The sequence below is a fragment of the Tachysurus fulvidraco genome, chromosome 12, assembly GCF_022655615.1.
Source record: "Tachysurus fulvidraco isolate hzauxx_2018 chromosome 12, HZAU_PFXX_2.0, whole genome shotgun sequence".
NCBI classification, from domain to species: domain Eukaryota; kingdom Metazoa; phylum Chordata; class Actinopteri; order Siluriformes; family Bagridae; genus Tachysurus; species Tachysurus fulvidraco.
The window spans coordinates 13,477,030-13,498,443 of NC_062529.1; the positions used below are offsets into that span (position 1 = coordinate 13,477,030).

At 35.6% G+C, this 21,414-nt stretch overlaps 1 protein-coding gene and 1 long non-coding RNA gene across 3 annotated transcripts; both read right to left on the minus strand.

The window, feature by feature from the left end:
* Positions 1 to 4,301: 4,301 nt before the first annotated feature.
* On the minus strand, positions 4,302 to 5,846 carry LOC113659487. Its single transcript, XR_003444642.2, has 2 exons — positions 5,787 to 5,846; positions 4,302 to 4,390 (listed from the first exon to the last, which is right to left on the minus strand). It is a non-coding gene; the product is annotated as an uncharacterized LOC113659487 (long non-coding RNA).
* Positions 5,847 to 9,107: 3,261 nt separating this feature from the next.
* Positions 9,108 to 20,254, minus strand: egln3 (egl-9 family hypoxia-inducible factor 3). Of its 2 annotated transcripts, none has more exons than XM_027172886.2 (5): positions 19,651 to 20,254; positions 10,944 to 11,063; positions 10,718 to 10,854; positions 10,378 to 10,451; positions 9,108 to 10,291 (listed from the first exon to the last, which is right to left on the minus strand). In XM_027172886.2, the coding sequence occupies exons 1-5, from the start codon at positions 20,203 to 20,205 to the stop codon at positions 10,263 to 10,265; spliced, it is 915 nt and encodes a 304-aa protein (XP_027028687.1). In that variant the 5' UTR covers positions 20,206 to 20,254; the 3' UTR covers positions 9,108 to 10,262. The 2 variants fall into 2 exon arrangements, with proteins under 2 accessions (XP_027028687.1, XP_027028688.1); XM_027172887.2 differs by lacking the exon at positions 19,651 to 20,254 and adding an exon at positions 18,374 to 18,954.
* Positions 20,255 to 21,414: the final 1,160 nt, after the last annotated feature.

The window sequence follows — 21,414 nt, forward strand, 5'->3', positions numbered from 1 at the left end:
AGTGTTTAAAAATTACAATATGATAAATCACTTCATTACCTGTGAAAACTGTGTCTGTGTTTTTAACTATTTCTTGTACAATTATACAGATTCTTTTATGAGGAACTTGGTGCCAAGTAGATGAATACGGGAGAAAGGGATTCTCTTAGTATCAATGTTAACAGTGTTATAAATTCTAAATACAAACAAATTAAAATATTAAAAAGAGAAAACTATGGTACTTTTTTATTTTTGTTTTTTTTTTTGTTTGTTTGTTTGTTTGTTTGTTTTTCAAAAAAGAAACAACTAACTGAAGCTAACTGAGTGCCTGGCTTGTTTTTTTTTTTTTTTTATGGAAAAACATCTCTTTTCATTTACCATAAATAATGCTGCAATTCAGAAATGTACATACTTCATTTTACAACAGAATTCTTTTATACTTTTGTAGGTTCTCATCAGTTTAAGCAAACATGTCATACATGGTTGTCTTTCTGTAATGTTTTTTTTTGTTTACCATCTTACAGGTGCCATATTCATAATAAACTTCTCTCAGATTTGTTACTATCTGGCATCATTTCTTTCCCATTCAGTTCATCCTAAGTGAATATCACACATCACTGACTTGCTTCTTTGTTTATTTTTCCTATGTTTTTTGTTTTGTTTTGTTTTTGTTTTTTTGACGTTTCCAGATATATGGCCGATTCTTCATTCGTTCATGTCATACTTGAATTCACAACTCAAGGGATGTGATGGACCACAACTCTCCTTCTCATCCTGACACGTTCATAATCCGCACAGACTTCTCTCCAGGGCAGTGGCAATGCAGTGCACTCAAATACCTAGTTGTTCAGTAAGAGCTCATGGGTCTATGCGCTGCTCATTGATATCTCACAATATCACTCAATTTGGGATTTTAATTAGGTTTTAATCTAGGCTGTGCTGTTCGCTCTGCCATACTGATCTCACTGTAACTCCAACAGCAAAAAGCTGAATAAATGGGGGAAAGCTCATTTTAATAGTGTTTTATTTTAGAATTTATTTAGGATTTATTATTATTATTATTATTATTTAAACAATAGCTGTTGCTTTGTGTGAAAACAAAGTGAAGTATTACAACTTTCAAAGCTGCAAAGCACAGTCATTTTTCTTTCTGTTCCTCTTTTTCTGACTCTATACCTCAGACTCTATCATTTCTTCCTACCTCCATTCCTGTTTCCCTGAACTCCTTCCCCCTTCTGCCTCCTGACTCGAGGCTCTGAGGAGAGGTCACAGGCAAAGCCCAGCGAAAAGCTCCAGCCAACTTTAAATATTTCACGCAATATTAAATGAAGGTTATGAATGATAGATCACAGGAAAGAGAGTCAGGGAAAAAATAAGCTTAGACCTGAAGCCTCTCTAATGACCACAAGCTGTCCATCTCCCCAGTCTGTCCTTATTGGGAATCAGCTTGATGGAACTCTGCTCATATTCATGTAACCTCAACAGTATCTAGAGAGCTGTGACAGAAGCAGCTCTGATCCTACAGTAAACACACCTTTACACATTCTTATGCACATGTAATATCATCTAAAGCAGCAATACACTGTACAGAGCAGTAAACAGTGATACATAAAGGTTTAGTACGGTTAACTTTCACCTTTAAAACTGTACGCAGTATAGTTCTCCTACGCACACTGCTCTATGGCTTTATAAGAAAACCAGCTGGTAAGTTTTAAATATTATTAGTAATCCACCACAGCTCTCTCTCTCTCTCTCTCTCTCTCTCTCTCTCTCTCGACTCTCTCGATCTCACCTAGTTATCCTTACTCCCATTTTTTAATCTAAAAAGTGGCCATTATTAAACTTTCTTTAATGATATACACAAATTCCTCTCCAATATATACATTTTTTTTATAATAACAATAGTTTATGAAAATAAGGCAATTTTCTAAGCAGTTATTCACACAACCTGTTATTTTCCCAAATGCTGTGTATGAATAAGTCAGGAAAATGTATTTATATTTGACGCAAAGTACCAAATTCCAAATCATATAATAATAATTTGTCTGTCTATCATAATATACAAAGCTACATTTGTATGAAATTAGCACAAATAGCTAATTATTTAGCTATTTAATTAAGCAGCACTAGCCTTATGCTGCTTTATAATATATATTCTGCATTTTAGATATGCTTTAATGGTAGGAGAAATGAGAACTATATATTTTTTCCTGTTATGGCATACTATTTTAATATTTTACTACCCACTCTAGTATCTGTTCATAATAAACAGTAAATCATGTGAAGGCTGTGATGCAATAAACTTTCTACAATTTATAGACATAAACATTTTAGATTCACACAAATTTGTTTATTAAATCAATAACAGAAAATGATTTTTAAGTTTATGATGGGGTATTTAGTGTTGGACATTATAAATCATGGTGGAATAAGAGACAGGTGGCTAAGTAGCAAATTTACTGTGTGGCAAGAGTGACATCAAGTGTGCAGGTCTGGACTGTTCAGTCAGCAGCGGTCTCTACATACATATATTCACCTAACACTTTATTAACATCACCTGTATCAGCCAATCATGGGGAAGCTTGCAGTATATAACCGCATGCAGATACAGGCCAAATGCTCTGGGGAATGTACACATTGACCATCAGAATCTCTATGATTTTTACATTGTTGGTGCTAGACAGGCTGGTTTTGCTAAAACTGCTGATCTCTCTAATTTGACTCTTAACAGCATGAATCATGAACCCAATCTGCCTTATATCTACAGTCCAGGCTGGTGGAGGTGGTTTAATAAAGTGGTTAAAGATTTCTTGGCACACTTTTGGTCTGTTAATAGCAATCATCGCCTGAATACCACAGCCTGACTAAGTATTGCTTCTGATCACGTGCATCCCCCTGGCTATGTCCAGCATAATAACACACCATGTCATAAAGCGGAAATCATCTTAAACTGTTTTTTCTTAGCACAACAATGTGTTCAATGTTCTTTCCAGTCACCGGAACTGAATCCCTTTTGAATGTGATGAAACGGCAGATTTGCAACATGAAAGTGTGCCTCAAAAATCTGCATTATTAGTGTGATGCAATCATGTCAACATAGACCAGAATCTTAAAGGAATGTTTCCAACATCTTATTCAATCTCCGCCACAAAGAGGTGTTCTGAGGGAAAGTACAGTGTTCCTAGTAAAGTGCTCAGTAAGTGTATATGGCCACAGGACAGCTCATCTACAATAATATGCCGTGAGCTTACGACATCCATTTAAATAAAAAAAATAGTATTAGATGTTTTTATGAAACATTTTATTAATGTCTAATGCATCGTTGTGCATAAATGTTAGAACATCAGTGCAAAAATCATGACATAAAGGGCCACTTTTCAGGTTTAAATGCTGCCTGGACCCTACAGAAGCAAGTAAGAGCCAAAGTTTGCTGAAGATGTGTGGCAGACTGTTCAGAACAAACCGCTAGCTGATTTCCTTATCAAACTGTACAACAGTGTAACCAAAATAACTAATGCAGCTTTATAGGCAGATGATGATCATGCTAGATATTACTTTGGCTTAGACAGTAACAGATCATTGCTGTTATAATCATTTTTTTTTTTTTCAAAAAAATTCACTTCATAATTTCAATGAAAACTTCTTTTTATTTGAGTTACACAGTCATGTAACTTCAAAGGATTTAGGTTAAGAATAAAGTGCTGTTCTTTCATGCTAATAAACCTTGCTGCTTATATTACAACTGAATATGAGTTGACATCTGTTTGTGTTTGTATCCTCAGACTCCTCCATACTGTCCATGTGGCTACTCCTGCACAATAACTGATGATTGGACTGGATAGGATTGGAATAACTGATACTTCTCCCATGAATCTATCTATTAAAATTCTGAACGATTTACAGTGAACAAGCATCCCAAACCCCATTTCATCACTGTTTCTGTATTCTTCTCACCATTTCTTCCTCACCATCTTAAGATGCATTCTAATCATTTAAAATTATAAAAATAAATCTAATATTTCTAAAGCTCATTCTTTTCATAATCATTTACACTGTATATTTTGAATACATAACATTCATGCTATATTCAACTTTGGTCATTTGGAAATTTGGTACATGGATGAAATATATCTAGAATATTCATAATATTTCCTATTCGTTTTGGGTCAAGAAAAAAGTGGTGTCACGCATGCTTCTAGTCCTCTCTCTCACTTTGCTGAGCTGGTAGTAGAGTTGAGGCAAAGCTGGATTCCAGCAGCAGGTTAAAGCTTCTTTGGCATTCTTGGTATGATGATGGAGCTGATTTGCTGGCTTTGGTTTTGAATTCTGACAGTTTATGTGGGCAATAAAAAGTTGATACTCAGAAATCCTCAGTGTTATTTTATGCTTCATATTATAACCAATTTGCTCTCTGTAAATAAATGAATATATGTGACCATTTCAAAAGAAGCTTTGTGAATTTTAATCATAGAAATCGGCTATTTGTGGTTAATGACTATATTACTTTGTGATTTATCATTTATAATTACAGTTAAAAAAGACAGGTTCTATAAATGAATAACATTATTAAAACAAATGATGCAAATCCTTCGTTGTTTTGGTTTAATTACCTCAGATGTACTACATTTAATAAACTGTAATTAAATCTACTTACTTTTAAAGAAATGTAGTTATATTTTTTGTCATTTTATTTTTTCCTAACCGGTACCATTTTTTTTCTTATTCACTACTGCCATCTAGTGATTATTCTTGTAACTACAAGATATCCAAATTTACACTATAAAAATTAATTATGCAGGGTTTCCTTCTTTTACACCTTCATTTTTATAATTGCAGGAGTGATTAGGCAAGGAATTGTAGATTCCATTTTTACCATTAGGTTGTAATAATAATTCTACGGAGCTAAGGAGGTCTGGGGAAATCCTATAGACATCCTTATTGCAGGAAGTATGAAAATAGCTCGCTTGTCGTGTCATTTTAGATATTAAAACAGTTCAGATTTTAATTTATATTTGCAGTCATGAAGAAATTGCATTTAATGTACCAAAGATTAATCAATCAATCAGTAACATTGCTCCAAGCAACTTCACCCTTCTGTTGATGGATTACAGGCCTTTACACACACACAAAAAAAGGGCACTATGGCCTTCAAGGGGGAAAGTGACATGTACCCTTCTCCACATTCAGATTATATTTCACTTGCCCGGTGCAGATTAGCCTCTAATAATGCCATCTGCAACAAACACCTGTCTATGTGCAGGCTGTTTGATGGTGTTAGCAGTTTAGCCTGACCTATAGGCTTGATAGCCAAATTATAATGCAATACATATGCAAATCTTCTCATGCATTTTGCTGCTGCAATATACTCTTCATATTTAATAGAATTAATTTATAAAGTGATATTAACCTATATTGGTTTTAGTCAGCTGTATTATAATATATAATTTGAAAGCCAAGGATAATAACAAATGCTAGCTAGCTAACATGAAGTAACTACAGAGTTGTCCTAATGTGTACCCTAGGGTTTGCTGGTATAAATGTTTGTCTGCCCAGTTGTACAGCTATTGTCACAAACATATTTTAAATTAAGCTGCACACACAGTAGAATACTACATACTAACATCCCCTGCTCTTAATATACTTATTTATAGTAGGCCATTTTTATACTTTATACAGATTGCGTTTCATACATATCCTGCAGTGTAATCAGTCTAATGCTCTGTCTGACTTTATCCTGTCCTTATTACCAGTAATAATCTCTCATTTGGTTATTTTCTTGTATAGTATTGTGTTATTTATGTCTGTACCTTTGAGAATCACAAACTGCTGGAACCAAATTCCTTGTGGGTGTGTTAACACAATTGGTCAATAAATCTGATTCTGATTCTGATTAGTTTTTGTTTTTGTTGTCGTCGTTGTTGTTGTTGTTGTTGTTGTTGTTGTTGTTGTTGCTGTGTGTGTGGGGGGGGGGGGGGTAGTAGTAACTACTACTTTGTTTACAGATTCCAGCATATTTTTCTTCCTGACCAGACTGAGATGGGGCTGACTCGTGATATTTCACTGTTTGTATTACTCTGCTTGTTTCTTTCAAAAAATTCCACTTCTAGCAAAAGCGATGTTACATTAAAACCTACACTTACTATGAGCTGTCAGTCAGTCTGTCCGTTGGCATGGCAACACTGCTATCCTGCTGTCACTTCTTTGGGATCTAATTTTACTGATGGTGCAATAATAAATAACATTTTGGGAACTTCTAAAACGAACAGGTCAAAACCACTAGAGGGCAGCATGTTATTCTCCAAAACACATGCAAAATTATTTGTGCATGGATTCCAAGTATGGGATGGACTTGTGCTTGACTTCTGGGGAAGAAGGAAAAGCCAGGATAAACCAACATTGACCAAATATCTACCTTGACCAACCTGGTACAACCATGTGGTGCCAGGTTGACTACACTGATGTATAACAATGTTGACCCAGTGCAAGGAGTAAAATGTACACAATGATGTCAGTGTGACTGCTTCACAATGAGCAAAATTCACAGGTACTGCTCCAGCAAGCAATGGATATCTTGTACATCCAGTGAATTATTCCAGATACCATTTTTAATTTAAAAAATAAATAAAAACATTAGGAGAATGGCCAACTTACAATGCTGACATTACGAGTTAGAAAAAAATTACTTAGAAGGCCAGTATATACATTAGTATACTAAAAAAAGAATGTCCAAACATTCTTGCATGTATAAATGTGTCACAAATGGTCACAAAAGATTGCATTTGGATTTTTGCATATATTTATTTTAGATTTTGTAATAAAATTATTAAATAAAATATTCCATTGACAATTCTATTTGTATCAATTTAATATAAATAATTTAATTCTGGATTTTTTTAATAAGCATTTTGGACAGCAAGAAGTCACGGTTTCACTTTACAGCACAAGCTGGAAAGTGTGTTACATATTCCTTTAGTCTTGGAACACTAAATTAGAACATTTGAGCAAAGCTTAAATGAGGAAAAATGATTCAATTTGTCTCAAATTTTCTGCAATTACTGAATGACTCTGCAAATATCACTGCATCCTTTGGATGTGTTGTAACTAAGCCTGAAAGAATAACACATGTTGTGACAACAGCAATGCATCATGGGACAGTGACTTTCACAATATTGCTCAGTGTATAGAACAGTGTACGTGAGCAAAGTGGAAGAACAAAGTTTTGTCATTGGCCTGAGTATGAACTTATCACATTGCTGTTTTTAACATGACCCTGTTGACTCAAACTCACCATTTTCCCCTTGGAAGAAACTTGGTCATATTAAACTATGTTCCATTCAGTTGGTGTTTGTTATCTGATAGACAAAGTCAATATAACTATAGATTTAAGCAGGACATAAGGTCACCAGGACCTGAGGTGAAAATCTCTGAAATATTCTAGCGTGACTGGTGATGTAATTCTCTTACTTGCTTTACCCTGCTAAGTTACTTTACCATGTCACTGAACTTCTGGTTTTGTCTAGCATACATGTCTACCATACAGAATGTAGAGGGTTGTTTTTATTTATAACTTCTATTCTAAATTCTAAAAGGAAAATTATTAAAACAAAGAAAATGGTCTTAAATTTTTAACATTCCATTTTTGCTAGTCATTGTTAAAATTTAAGCAAATGTGTGTAACCTTGTTGTACAAAAGTTCAGATCTTCGCATCCTTTCTACTGAAGAACTAGTTCAGATGACAATCCCATGGTTTTGATCCAAGATGAATCAACAGGTTTTATACAAATTGCTCAATAAAGGATGAACAAATGAATGAATACAGTGATTCCAGACATGCTACACACTCCTGCTAAAAATAGCATGTTTGGCAAGTGAAAAACAATCAGAAAAATTTTAGGAAAAAGGGGAGGGGGGGTGTTTAACAATAACATGGTTCTGTAAGTGTTCTCACACTTCATAATTCGGAATACGGCTGTGGTCAGAATTAACCAATCTCAGTTGTTTGAATGAAATTATTCCGATTAACCCTATATAACCCTATATAATATAAATGTCAGCTGTTGTCTGTAAGATTTTCTTCACCTTTTCTTGGTTTGATCTGACTGCTAAAGCCATGGTCCACAAAGAGCTTACTAAGCATGCACAGCACATTAAAGGCTATTGATCAGCATAGGGTATAAAACAAAAACACCAGATATACAATAGAACAACGTAAAGCCCATCATCAACAAATAGACAAAATGGAGCAATGCGACTTCAGCAAGAACAGTATGTGCCTCCAAAATCTTTAAAAGGACAAAACTTACCAGGGAGGTTGCAGGTATCTCTGACAAGTACTGATTATTCTCTGGATATGTAAAAAATCTCATATTCTCACAAAAAATATATATGCTCTGTGGTAAAATGTATCATATTCTGATAAGACTAATTCCAAAAGGAATTAGTCTTATTATAAATAATACGAATAGTTATGGTTGGGTTTAAAAAACAAGGTTTTAGAGCTTCTTTTTTAGCCAGAGCTGGAGCTTTTATCAAGAAGGAGGGAATCATGAATAGCTGCAAATACCAGTGAATGTAGTTCAAAATATTCAAATGTATGCTTGTAAGCTGAAGGTATTTCAAAAAACAATGATCCTATGCATACAAAACAAAGCAAAGGTTTAACCAAAAAGATCAGTGTTTGTGAATGACCTAGCCAGAGCTTAGACCTGAATCCAACTAAAAATCTTTGGGGTAACCTGAAGCAGGCTGTGCACAGCAAAATCCCTTACAGTTTGCTGGAGCTAGAATGTTTTTGCAAGAAAGAGTTGGAAAATTTGTGGCACATGATAGACTCTTACCCAGAAATACTGAGTCATGTATTTAAATCAACTATGCTTCAACAGAGTATTAGTCTAGGGATGCGCAAACTTATGTATAATATATATTGAGATATATATATACACACACACGTGTGTGTGTGTGTGTGTGTGTGTGTGTGTAGACTTTTGTACATGTCCGGTATATTACAACTCCTGTTAATGCTGAGGCCACTAATGTATTTAAGTTTTATATAGAACAACAAGTTTTACAACAAGCACTTGTCATTTAAACAACATTCAGAAGACAATGAATTCATGAACACAAATAATTGAGTCACTTGTTTATTTACAGATGAGGCATAGAGAAAGAAAATCTAGATAGCCAGTCTTAGCAATGTTATAGCCAACTATCATTTTCATTTTACATTATATGCATTAAAGACATTACAGTCAGACACCCGTGTAGTTTAAACACAGCACAGCTGCTTCTAAACAATGAAAGACTTTTGAAAATTTCCAGTTGACAGTGAATACTAATGCTGGCCTATAAACCACTGTGACTTGTTAGTGTCAGGAACACCACTTAATTTTTTTAAAATGGCATTTACCATTACAATTAATATTCATAATATTAATTCTGTAAAAGTATAATTAATTTATAAAATGATGGGATCTGTTGAAGTGTTCATCTTCTGAAAATTCAGGCAATTTAAAACATTTAAACTACCAGAAAGAAATACTATTATTTTGCTTATACAGCGTTACACTGTGCTGTTATACTTTAATGTAGCAAACCAATATACACTTACATTCTGATAAGGAGAAATCACACACCACATACATCACACACATCACATATTAAAGCACATCATAATGATATACTTTTAGAAACATTTCTGTGGAAAACTATTAGTATTCAATGTGAAAAATAATGAAATCTGTGTAAGTATTTAGGGCCGCATAGGCCATGTAAATCATCTGGTGACAGTTCCACTTTTTTTAAACCATAAATGGGTTTAACCATTTGCTTTAAGGTTGAGGTCAAAATTTTAAATCAAATTAGCTCCCCTTACATAGGAAAACAGAGAAGCACTAAAAACTGGAAATATTTCAAATACAGACAAACATTTATCAAAAAAGATTAATGAAAATTTTTTTACTTCATCCATCGTCCATACCCACTAGAAAGTATTGAATATTTCTGTCATTCCTTTTATAAACATAATTTTATATGAACATAATAATCACTGCTTATGTTTTTTTATTGTTTTTTTTTTCCACAGAAGCATCATGTTACAGAATGCAGTGTTGCAGGACAGTTACATGGAGTCTGAGTTTACAAAAACTGCAACGGCAAAGGCATGGTTGAGGAGGAAGCGCCGGTACCTTAAGTGCAAAAGGGCTAAAACACACACACACACAAACACACACACCACATAAACACACACTTCTCAGTGGAGAAAGTTTTGTCTCAATCTCTTCTGCTAAGATGTGGTGCTGCTTTGTGAAGAGGCTAAAATGTAAAGAAGTTAGAGTTACTTCAGTGACTTGATATGAATAAAGAAAAGAGTCGGAACACTGAGGATTAGCAAAACAAACCTGTCGAATCCCTGAATCTTCTTTTGGCTTCAGCCCTTTCCTCTGAATCAAAGTACCACACAGTGATTGCATACCTACAAGAGAAATGCAGTGCATAGAATTTAACTCTCCCTGTAGCAAGAATGCATATTTGTTTATTTTTCATTTATTTATGCACACACACACACACACATTATTTTTATATTTATATTTATATATACACACACACACACACACACACACACACACACACACATACACACACATACACACACATACACATACACACACATACACACACACACACATATATATACACAAACACACACATATACACACATATACACACACATACACGCACCTGGTAGCAAATGATGGCTGTACTTCATGAGGGTTCCTACGGTCTGACCAGAAAAGCAGGAGTCGATCAAACAGAGGTTCAATGTCGGCGACATACGATTTTCCTTCAGGAAAAATGCGCAGAACTCCTCCATGCTCCTTTGAAGAAGAAAAAAGGCATGATAAGTGCATACCTGCAGCACCCTCAGTGCCATTCAGGAGGCACAAGCTATTAACATCCAGGCTACCTTGGCATTCCAGTTTTTGTTCAGGTAATAGATGCAGGTGACACAACGGCCATCTGCGTTAGGATTATCCACATGTTTCACGTAACCTGCACCATTTCCTGGATAGCATGCTACCATTGCCTGAAACAGACAATAAAAAGACAATGTGAGGCAAGTACTCAAAGATATGCATTTTTAAAAGCAGATAATTAATGAAAAAATATCTAATAAAAGTTGACATGGTGTACATTTCTGTAAGATGTTTGACAATGCCAACATCAACCGCTAAAATCATGACAGGACCGATGTTGAATGGTTGGCTGGTTATTTATTTATTTATTTATTTCAAATGCAAACTGTTAAAACCAATACAAACTTATATATATATATATAAAATTAAATAGGATACTTTTTATACAGGAAAAGTTTAAAATATAAAACCAGTAAGATTCTTTCTGATAGCTTATCAAACCAGCTTTTAAAAACCTTCCTGAATAACATGAATGTTTGTTTAATTAGCTTTAGATTGAGATCAAGTTCATTGTGCTATAATATTAGTGACAACAGGTACTAAATTCATTCGCTGACATCCCACAATAAATATGATAGAAATGGTTAAAATTAAAAATTGTTATAGGTGTAAAAATTCCTATGATGTAAAGAGAAATAAAAGACTCTGGCTAGTGATGGTAATGTGGCACTCAGACATTGTTGCTTACTTTCCTAAAACAGCATGTTATTTTCATTAAACACTTTAAACAAATAGAGCCATTATGATAATGGTTCCAAGTACTCTTTCATTCCATGTTAGCAGGCTTCCTTTGCTTATCTGGCTCTTTGGAGACTCTTCCCATCTATCAAAAGCAGTCTCGGCAGAAAGTCGTGAAGGTTTGGCAGCTGGAGCTCACCAGGTCCTGGATTGCGTGAGGCTGCACAGTACAATAGCAACACGCCTCACTCTCACAATGAAACGGGAAGCAAAACCCCCTCCATATCACATCAGCCCCACATGACCTTCTGCTCTTGCACATAATTTAGCACGCAATATACCCTGCAATACCACAGAACACGCACGTATTCCCTAGATAAATGGCTCGGAAATCAAACTCTTATAGCGAATACTTTTACCATTATTCATTTTCCAGCTACTTTTGTCCAATTAGTTGGCATTCAAAATCTGGGGCAGGCAGAGGGTGGGGGTTTGGGGCAAGTATAGGAAATCATTTTGAAAATTATACATTTGAATAATTAGGGGATTCCTGTCCTACAAGTAATTAGACTAGTATAAAAAAAGTCCTTTAAGGCAGCGAGGAAGATTTCAGAAGATTTCAGATTCTGACAAGTTACAGTAAAAGTAAAACAGTGCAGTAGAAATCTACACATAATACTTTTCCGGTTTAATACATTTGGTATTTATTATAGGCAAAATAATCTAATATATTTTGTTTACTATCTACACTAATTGTGTCCATTCGCTGAGCTCAAGTATCATTTTCTTTGCCTTTGGATTTGCCACCACTAAACTCACTAACCATGCATTAACTCAAGAAAATAAATGTAATACTTTTTTTTTATCACAGCCTCTGATTGCACTTTCAAAAAGGTAATCAACCCTGACAACAATAATAACCATAAACATTTCTGCTTGAGTTTATTTTTTTTGCTGTCCCATAAATTCTCTCATGAAACATCACAAGCACGATGAGCCTGTTCCGAAACATAACCCCATTTTCCTATAATTGCTATCTCCACAGACCACACGACTCAAGTGCAGCAGTTGCTATTCACTGGTGTGCATGTTTACATTTCTGTAAACGCATATTTATCATGGTCCCCTTCTCACAATAAGGGCACACACGTAGGTTTGCCGTCATATCCCAATGCAAACACCTACGGAGAGATCTGGAAGGACAGGAGGAGATGAAAAACAGAGAGAGGGGGGAGAGAGAGAGAGAGAGAGAGAGAGAGAGAGAGAGAGAGAGAGAGAGAGAGAGAGAGAGAGAGAGAGAGAGAGAGAGAGAGCATGCCTGGCTGACTGCCAGGACTGTGAAGGTTTAATGACAGTGCTACGTGTTGAGCGTGAGTGAGCTGCTTCACACACACACACACACACACACACACACACAAACACACACAGTATTCAGCTCTGCCTCAAAAGAACCCTCCCCCTGGGGTCAGATAGCAAGCAGATCCAGCTCATTTCCACGCCACTCCTACTAAACTTAAGGCTACTCTTGGACAACAAGCTTTGGATCTTTATTGAGAGTTTTAATCTATGCTAGACAATTTTCCATGGCCAGATGGAGGTTAACGGAAAATGGCACAGGCTGTGAAGTAAAAAAAAACCCTCACTTACTTACTTCCCGTTGCCTTAGTCTGTGTTTCCTGTGAAGGAGAAGCTGTGGGAAGAGTCACGTACTACTTTTGATCAGCTCTCGCATGGCTAGCTCTGACAGCCTATCTGTGGCATTCATCACCAACCACATTGCATCACAACAAACAGCTACTGTAATTGTACTGTGCATTCAAAATAAAGAAGACGATGACACAGCTTGTTGAATAAAAGAATGTATTGCAGAGACCAACGTTGCAAATGGCCTTTTTATCCCTCAAAAACTGAGATGGCATTCAAAATCATTCAAATAAAATTATTTCTCTTTATTTTTTAATAAAATGAAAAATGAAAAATAAAACTTACTAATGACTTTTCCCATCAGTTTATTAATTATTGCAACTCTTTAAGTGTTTAAACACAGTTTGGTCAATGCCCAGTGACATTCCTGCTATATGCTTACATATTTCCTGGAAATTTTATGCATGCTGATTTTTTAATGCAACAATAACCTTATTCCTTTGCCCCTACAACATTCATTTATTATTCATTAGTATCTTTATCAGCAAAGTTTTGCTTTAACCAGCATGGCCATGATACTAGCCCAAGCTTGAACTGTTCCTCTAGTTTCTATGGTATTTCTGTGGTTAAAGAAAAAAGAAATCTCAGTTTTCAGCTAGCGCTGGCCTGGAACCAAGGTGATGAAGAGGACAGACTAATGTTGTGTCTTGCTGTTAAACTCTAAGGAGAAACTCCCTTAGTGTTGGTGAATAGTTGGGGAACTACGGGTACATTCATTGATTTAGACTGGACTATACCGGTTTTAAACCTTTTACCAAGGCCTCATTCTATTTTACAAAAAACATCCATATGACTTCCCACCCTTATTTCTCGGCCATCCATTTCCTTCCTGAAAACTGTACTGCAAAAGCAGCACAAATAAGCCTCAACCTGTAATATCGGATAATAATGTTTAAATAGCTGGAAAAATGTCTATTTATTTTTTTTATTGGTGGTGGAGTAAAGTAAGAATTTACCTCTCTAAAGATTTGAAGGTTTTAAATATCTATGAGATAGCTCATACCCACATCTACAAAGTGGCCAGTAATCCTCAGGAACTGCATGATTACGTAAAGTACCTTAATATGATTTAAATTTGCAAATACAGTACATACATACATACATACATACATACATACATACATACATACATACATTTGTACGTACATACATACATACATACGTACATACATACATACATACATTTGTACGTACATACATACATACATACATACATACGTACATACATTTGTACATACATACATACGTACATACGTACGTACATACACACAGACGTTTTCAAAACAAAGTTTATTATAAGAGAACATTTCACATTTCTAAGATATTCTGTTTATAGAATATTCTAGTAATTCTAGAATAACTCTGCTTTGCTTTCAAGTTCGTACAATCAATGTACATGTTGTGAATGAAGATAAGTAATATGACCTGTGACCCAACTTGCCAAGTTTAATAGCCCACACATTTCCACTTATGTCAATTCAGCATTTTCACTCAGCAGAACACTCCCTTCACTTTTTCCTATATACAGTAAGGTTCATATAGTCTTTTCATTTTCAAAGACTCAAGAACTAAAAGTAATTGAAGTAACTTTTTCCACGCTATTTTGTGACACATTAAGGAGATAAAAGGTCTGGAGTTGATCCTCATGGGAATTGTTCAATACGTTTTTTAACGTCAGTCAACGGACCTCATCTTCACTTACTGAAGACTAAATTGAAGGCAGAAAGACTCACAAACAAACAGCAACTGAAGGACAAAAAAGCCCTAGCAAAGCATCTCAAATAACGAAAGTATAAAATTAATGTCCACAGCTGCCAGGCTTATATCCATATATTTACAATTATGATAGTATGACCAATTGAGTGGTTAATGCAATACGTACAGAGGCAAAATGACAAAATGATTGGTATCACTGCCCAAACACTTATGGAATCAGCTAAACACAATATGCTGACAGTCTGTCACTCTTCTAATACCTTCATGAACGGGTCTAATAAATGAAAATCTAATCCAGTCCTCAGATTTGTATTTACCGTCAGTCTTATTTCTTGATCTATTTAAAGGATCAGGAAACAGGAACTGCATTAGCATACCTCAGCACTTACTTTAATTGCTTTGTCATGCTCCTCACTAAACAGAAGAACTATGCAGAGCATGCCACATCCATTCTGTTAATCTTTTCATTTTGTTATGTTGTGAACCTATGACAAAACAAAGATATTTTCTGTGTTAAATAAAAAATAAATGCTAGAATTAGTTATGGATTACTGCTGGATTTAAATAATCACTGTTTCATATGTACTACATCTCCACTGTATAACAAACTCACAAGAACAAACTGTTGTTAAACAAACACTGGTTAACTAACTGGTTAACTGCCTGTAAACCTGCAGTATCATCATAGAATACAAAACTGCAATGTGTTCTTCATTATGTGAATTTCACAAAACAGAAATCCAAAATTTCAGTATGATACATTTGATTAAAATTGGTGTTACAGCTTGCTTTATTTTTTAAAAGGATTTATTCTGCATGAAATATGGGTGCCTATAGGACATACTCAAAATATGTGCTTCAATTGTTTGCCTGTTGCCCCAGTGCAGCGAGCGAAAGAAAGAAAGAAAGAAAGAAAGAAAGAAAGAAAGAAAGAAAGAAAGAAAGAAAGATAGAAAGATAGAAAGAAAGAAAGAAATTACTGATTGTGGGGAAATACATTTAGCTAGAATTCTAGCTAAAATACTGAAAAATAGTTTACATAATTAAGGAAAACTATATTAGCTGAAGTGCAAAGCTTGTTAAAGGGTAAAAGCAGCTAGTTAGAAAAGCAGCTAACTATAGTTTTTTTTGCCACAGTCAATTCATCCATTGATGATTTATTTTTATTTAGTAAAAGTTGTGAGCCCTTGGTGTAATTATATATTACACCACTGCCAGTTACTCCAAACATCTTTCTGAATAGCTAGCTATGGTTTGCTAGTAAATGCTAAAACAGTAATTATGTAAACTCAATGTAAACCTATAAACTTATGGACTAAACTCAATGTAAACATATAAACTTATGGACTAAACTCAATGTAAACCTATAAACTTAGGGACTAAACTCAATGTAAACATATAAACTTAGTGACTAAACTCAATGTAAACCTATAAACTTATGGACTAAACTCAATGTAAACATATAAACTTATGGACTAAACTCAATGTAAACATATAAACTTATGGACTAAACTCAATGTAAACCTATAAACTTATGGACTAAACTCAATGTAAACCTATAAACTTATGGACTAAACTCAATGTAAACCTATAAACTTAGGGACTAAACTCAATGTAAACATATAAACTTAGGGACTAAACTCAATGTAAACATATAAACTTAGGGACTAAACTCAATGTAAACATATAAACTTATGGACTAAACTCAATGTAAACATATAAACTTAGGGACTAAACTCAATGTAAACATATAAACTTATGGACTAAACTCAATGTAAACCTATAAACTTATGGACTAAACTCAATGTAAACCTATAAACTTATGGACTAAACTCAATGTAAACCTATAAACTTATGGACTAAACTCAATGTAAACATATAAACTTATGGACTAAACTCAATGTAAACATATAAATTTAGGGACTAAACTCAATGTAAACATATAAACTTATGGACTAAACTCAATGTAAACCTATAAACTTATGGACTAAACTCAATGTAAACATATAAACTTATGGACTAAACTCAATGTAAACATATAAACTTATGGACTAAACTCAATGTAAACCTATAAACTTATGGACTAAACTCAATGTAAACATATAAACTTATGGACTAAACTCAATGTAAACATATAAACTTAGGGACTAAACTCAATGTAAACATATAAACTTATGGACTAAACTCAATGTAAACATATAAACTTAGGGACTAAACTCAATGTAAACATATAAACTTAGGGACTAAACTCAATGTAAACATATAAACTTAGGGACTAAACTCAATGTAAACCTATAAACTTATGGACTAAACTCAATGTAAACCTATAAACTTATGGACTAAACTCAATGTAAACCTATAAACTTATGGACTAAACTCAATGTAAACCTATAAACTTATGGACTAAACTCAATGTAAACCTATAAACTTATGGACTAAACTCAATGTAAACATATAAACTTAGGGACTAAACTCAATGTAAACATATAAATTTAGGGACTAAACTCAATGTAAACATATAAACTTATGGACTAAACTCAATGTAAACATATAAACTTAGGGACTAAACTCAATGTAAACATATAAACTTAGGGACTAAACTCAATGTAAACATATAAACTTATGGACTAAACTCAATGTAAACATATAAACTTATGGACTAAACTCAATGTAAACATATAAACTTATGGACTAAACTCAATGTAAACATATAAACTTAGGGACTAAACTCAATGTAAACATATAAACTTATGGACTAAACTCAATGTAAACATATAAACTTATGGACTAAACTCAATGTAAACATATAAACTTATGGACTAAACTCAATGTAAACATATAAACTTAGGGACTAAACTCAATGTAAACATATAAACTTAGGGACTAAACTCAATGTAAACATGAGAACCTAGGGACTACAGTCAGTGTAAACATAATGAGAACCCAGATCCTGTCAGTATATATGTGACAAGGACCTATAACCCAAAGTCAGTGTAAAAGTTCTGAAAGCGTAAGACGTACGGTTGATGTAAACACTGTGTGAACCTAGGAACACCACATCTGTGTAAACAATATGACAAATCCAAAGTCTGTGTAAACATTATGACATTAGGAACTACAGACTGCGTAAATACTGTTAGAACCCAAATATATAGTTGATAACAAGGTTTTTGTCGTTTTACAGAATTTCCACAAAAATAAAAGGTGTGGACTGTAAACGCAGTACCTAATGTGGTGGTGGTGATTAACTGGGTTTCTCAGCTCTGTACTTACACTGTATTGTAACTTATAACGCAGATTGACGGAGATGTGTTTTTCTTACCTTTGAGCGCTCCCGGACCGTGTTTTTGCGCAGTCTCCCAGTGCACAGAGATATGAGTTTGTCAGTTTGTTTCAGTAAGAAGCCTACAGCCTCAGATCCTCTCTCAGTGCCGCTTCGCCACGCTATTTTATCTCCCCTTATATGACTTCTACAAACTCCGGAGCCTCGACCTGCGAGCTGCCCGTCACTCAAAGCGCCAGAACGATGAATTTGTTTCACTTGGCTCAAGACCATACGGCCAACTGCTTCACCGAGGAAACGGTCGAGGTAAAAGAAGCCGCGGTCCAGCAGAGCCGGTATGATGCGTTCCAGAGCCAACTGCTCCAGCTCAGAGTCTGTTAGATGCTGAAGAAACGGCATCCTGCTCCTGCTGCTATCAAACGTGAAGCCGTCTGTTTCAGTCTGTGATGTTTTCAGCCATTGGGTTCAGAAGAAAATAAAACCCACACGGCCTGGTTTACGATTGCAGTTTCTTCGCTGATCTAAGTAACTTTCTCCCACACACATACATACACGCACGCGCGCACGCACACACACCTGCCTGGGAATGTGGAACGTGCGGATCGTGGAGTAGCTCTCTGTGGGCGGGGCCTAATAAACCCCGCCCATTCCGTTTGTTTGGCCATTGTTTGGACCGCGGCCGGACAGCACGTGCCCACTATAAACCGATTACTTTATTATGCTTCCGGTACACGTGGCTGTATATTGCGAAGTGACACGCAACTGAATCGTATAGTAGCCTTTAGTGTCTATATACTGTATCAAAAAAAAAAAAACCCACACACATGCGATATTAATGTTATGTTTTCTTTATTCGAGTAAACCAGATGGTTATGTCTTTAGTATCTTTTTTCGGTTTAGACCAGCATCTGAAGTCGCAGTAAGACTACAGTACAGAAAAATGTTCGTTAATGCACGTATTAAACGCACGCAGCCGCCATTGAGGATTGTGGCGCGCGCATGTAGGCAGCAGCGCTGCGCCTGTTCACGTGCAAAACGTCTCCACAAAGCCTCCAAGTGCGCAGCTTGTACGTATGGGAACTAATATAACTGCACCGTGTCACACAATCTTCCGTGTTACAAATGTCAGATTATATGCTATCCACAGTGTAAACTGTATCATTCCATTGTGTTCATATTCCTACAGCTGCTATGCACTGGGTGTAGAAACATTACGTGTCTTAAAGATATTGTTAAGTCCTAGAAGTAAATACCATCCTACAAAATGCATATGCATGAAGAATCATATCATCTTTTGATTAAAAAACAGCACTCACCTTGTGTCTCCCTCTAATTTTGTAGTCCCCAAGTTTGCCATCAGCGAACGTGATTAGTTTATCTATTCTTGACAGCAGAACGCCTATGTTGTAGGAGCCCGTTTCAGTGCCTTCGACCCAGGCGATTTTATCCCCGCGAATAGCTTTAGTTTGGCCCAGTGTTTGACACGCGAGCTGTCCGTCCTGCATGTTCCCATCTTCATGCACGCGTCTGACCTCTTGCAGAATTCGGTCTCCAAGCTTTTCTCCCAGAAAGTTGTCTACGATGCACAAGCCGTATGAGTTCATACAAGGTGCGATATACTGTAATACAAGTCTGTGAGTGTTGAGTCGTTTGTGCTCTTTTGATTTGGGATGGTTACTGTGCGGTTTTCGGAGCTCGCGCGGCAGCCCGCTGTCCCCAGCGCATGCTGATTCTGCGCTCTCTGCGCCCGGGCGGCTCGGGGATCTGTGCTCAGCCCTTCTCTCTCCAAGATCCTTCTCTATCCCATCGGTACCTTTTCGAGTGGAGCATGGCTCTTTTTCGGGGATATGATCTGCGCTATGTTCTGCCATTTGCCGGTAGATTTAATCCCCCGTACGCTCGTTATCATCCCCAGTTGATGGGCGCGCCTTCTGCGCTACGTGAGCAGCACCAAATTTATCGCGGCTCTCCATTTGCCCTTTGCTTTTAGTAGTTTCTAAATCTAGTTCATTCAAAACATACAAAATGCATACAGGGAAACTCACCGTATGCATTTAAATACTGTAGAAATAACATATTTTCAGTTAAACGATTGTAATACGACAGTTTAAAGAGCTTGAAGTGTGGCACGTTTACTTTTTTTTAAACTTGGTCTTTAAGCTGCTTTTCTGTTTTAAAATGTTGTATAAACGTCACCAAGCGTCAGTTCGTTAAAACAGACTTGAAACTTAAATATAAATTAAAAAGAAACTTGTTTATTAGCCTAAACCTTGCACCATGTATGTTTGCGTTACTGGGAGGTTTCCATATTTAGGGCCACTTTAATAATAGTGAATATGAACACGGTATAATTCTTTCGTATACTTAAATCCTGCTTAAATACTTTTATTGTTTAAGCTTGTGTCTTTTTAGTTTATAGAATTACACTCATACCAATGTTAGCACTCAGAGTGCTGTACTTTTTGTAACAGTTTTAACTTCCATGTAAAAGTAAAGTGCTATGAAATTGTAATTGTTATATAGTGTTAGACAGGCCTAGCTTACAATGTTTACTTTGTAGGTTCCTATATAAAGGCATCAGAAATACCTGCTAATAACATGTAATGTACCAATGTACTATTTTGGCAAGAAAACAGATTCCCAGCCTGAGTGTATACCCTGTCCTGCACGTCTCAGTGTTTTCCGGCTCCCAACACACCTGACACATCTTCTAGCTAACAGACCTTCCTGAGTTAAAGTGGATGTATTACAGCAAATCATTAAAATGTGAAGGACAGATTGTACTTCAAGACCAGCGTTGGGAACCTGTGGTTAATTATAATGAATACTGCCGCAACATTACAGTCTCCTCTGAAAGTACTGGAACAGCAAGTTCAATTGTTTTGGGTTTTTTTTATGCTGTGCACTGAAGACAAAATGAATTTGAGACAATAGATACAAATTTCAGATTTAATTTCTTGATATTTTCAGCTAGCAACTTAGAACATGGGACGTTCTGTTTCAACAAACCTACTTTTCAAGTGAGCAAAAATCATGGAACATATGACTGACGGTCTTGATGCCCAGATGTGCACTGTTAG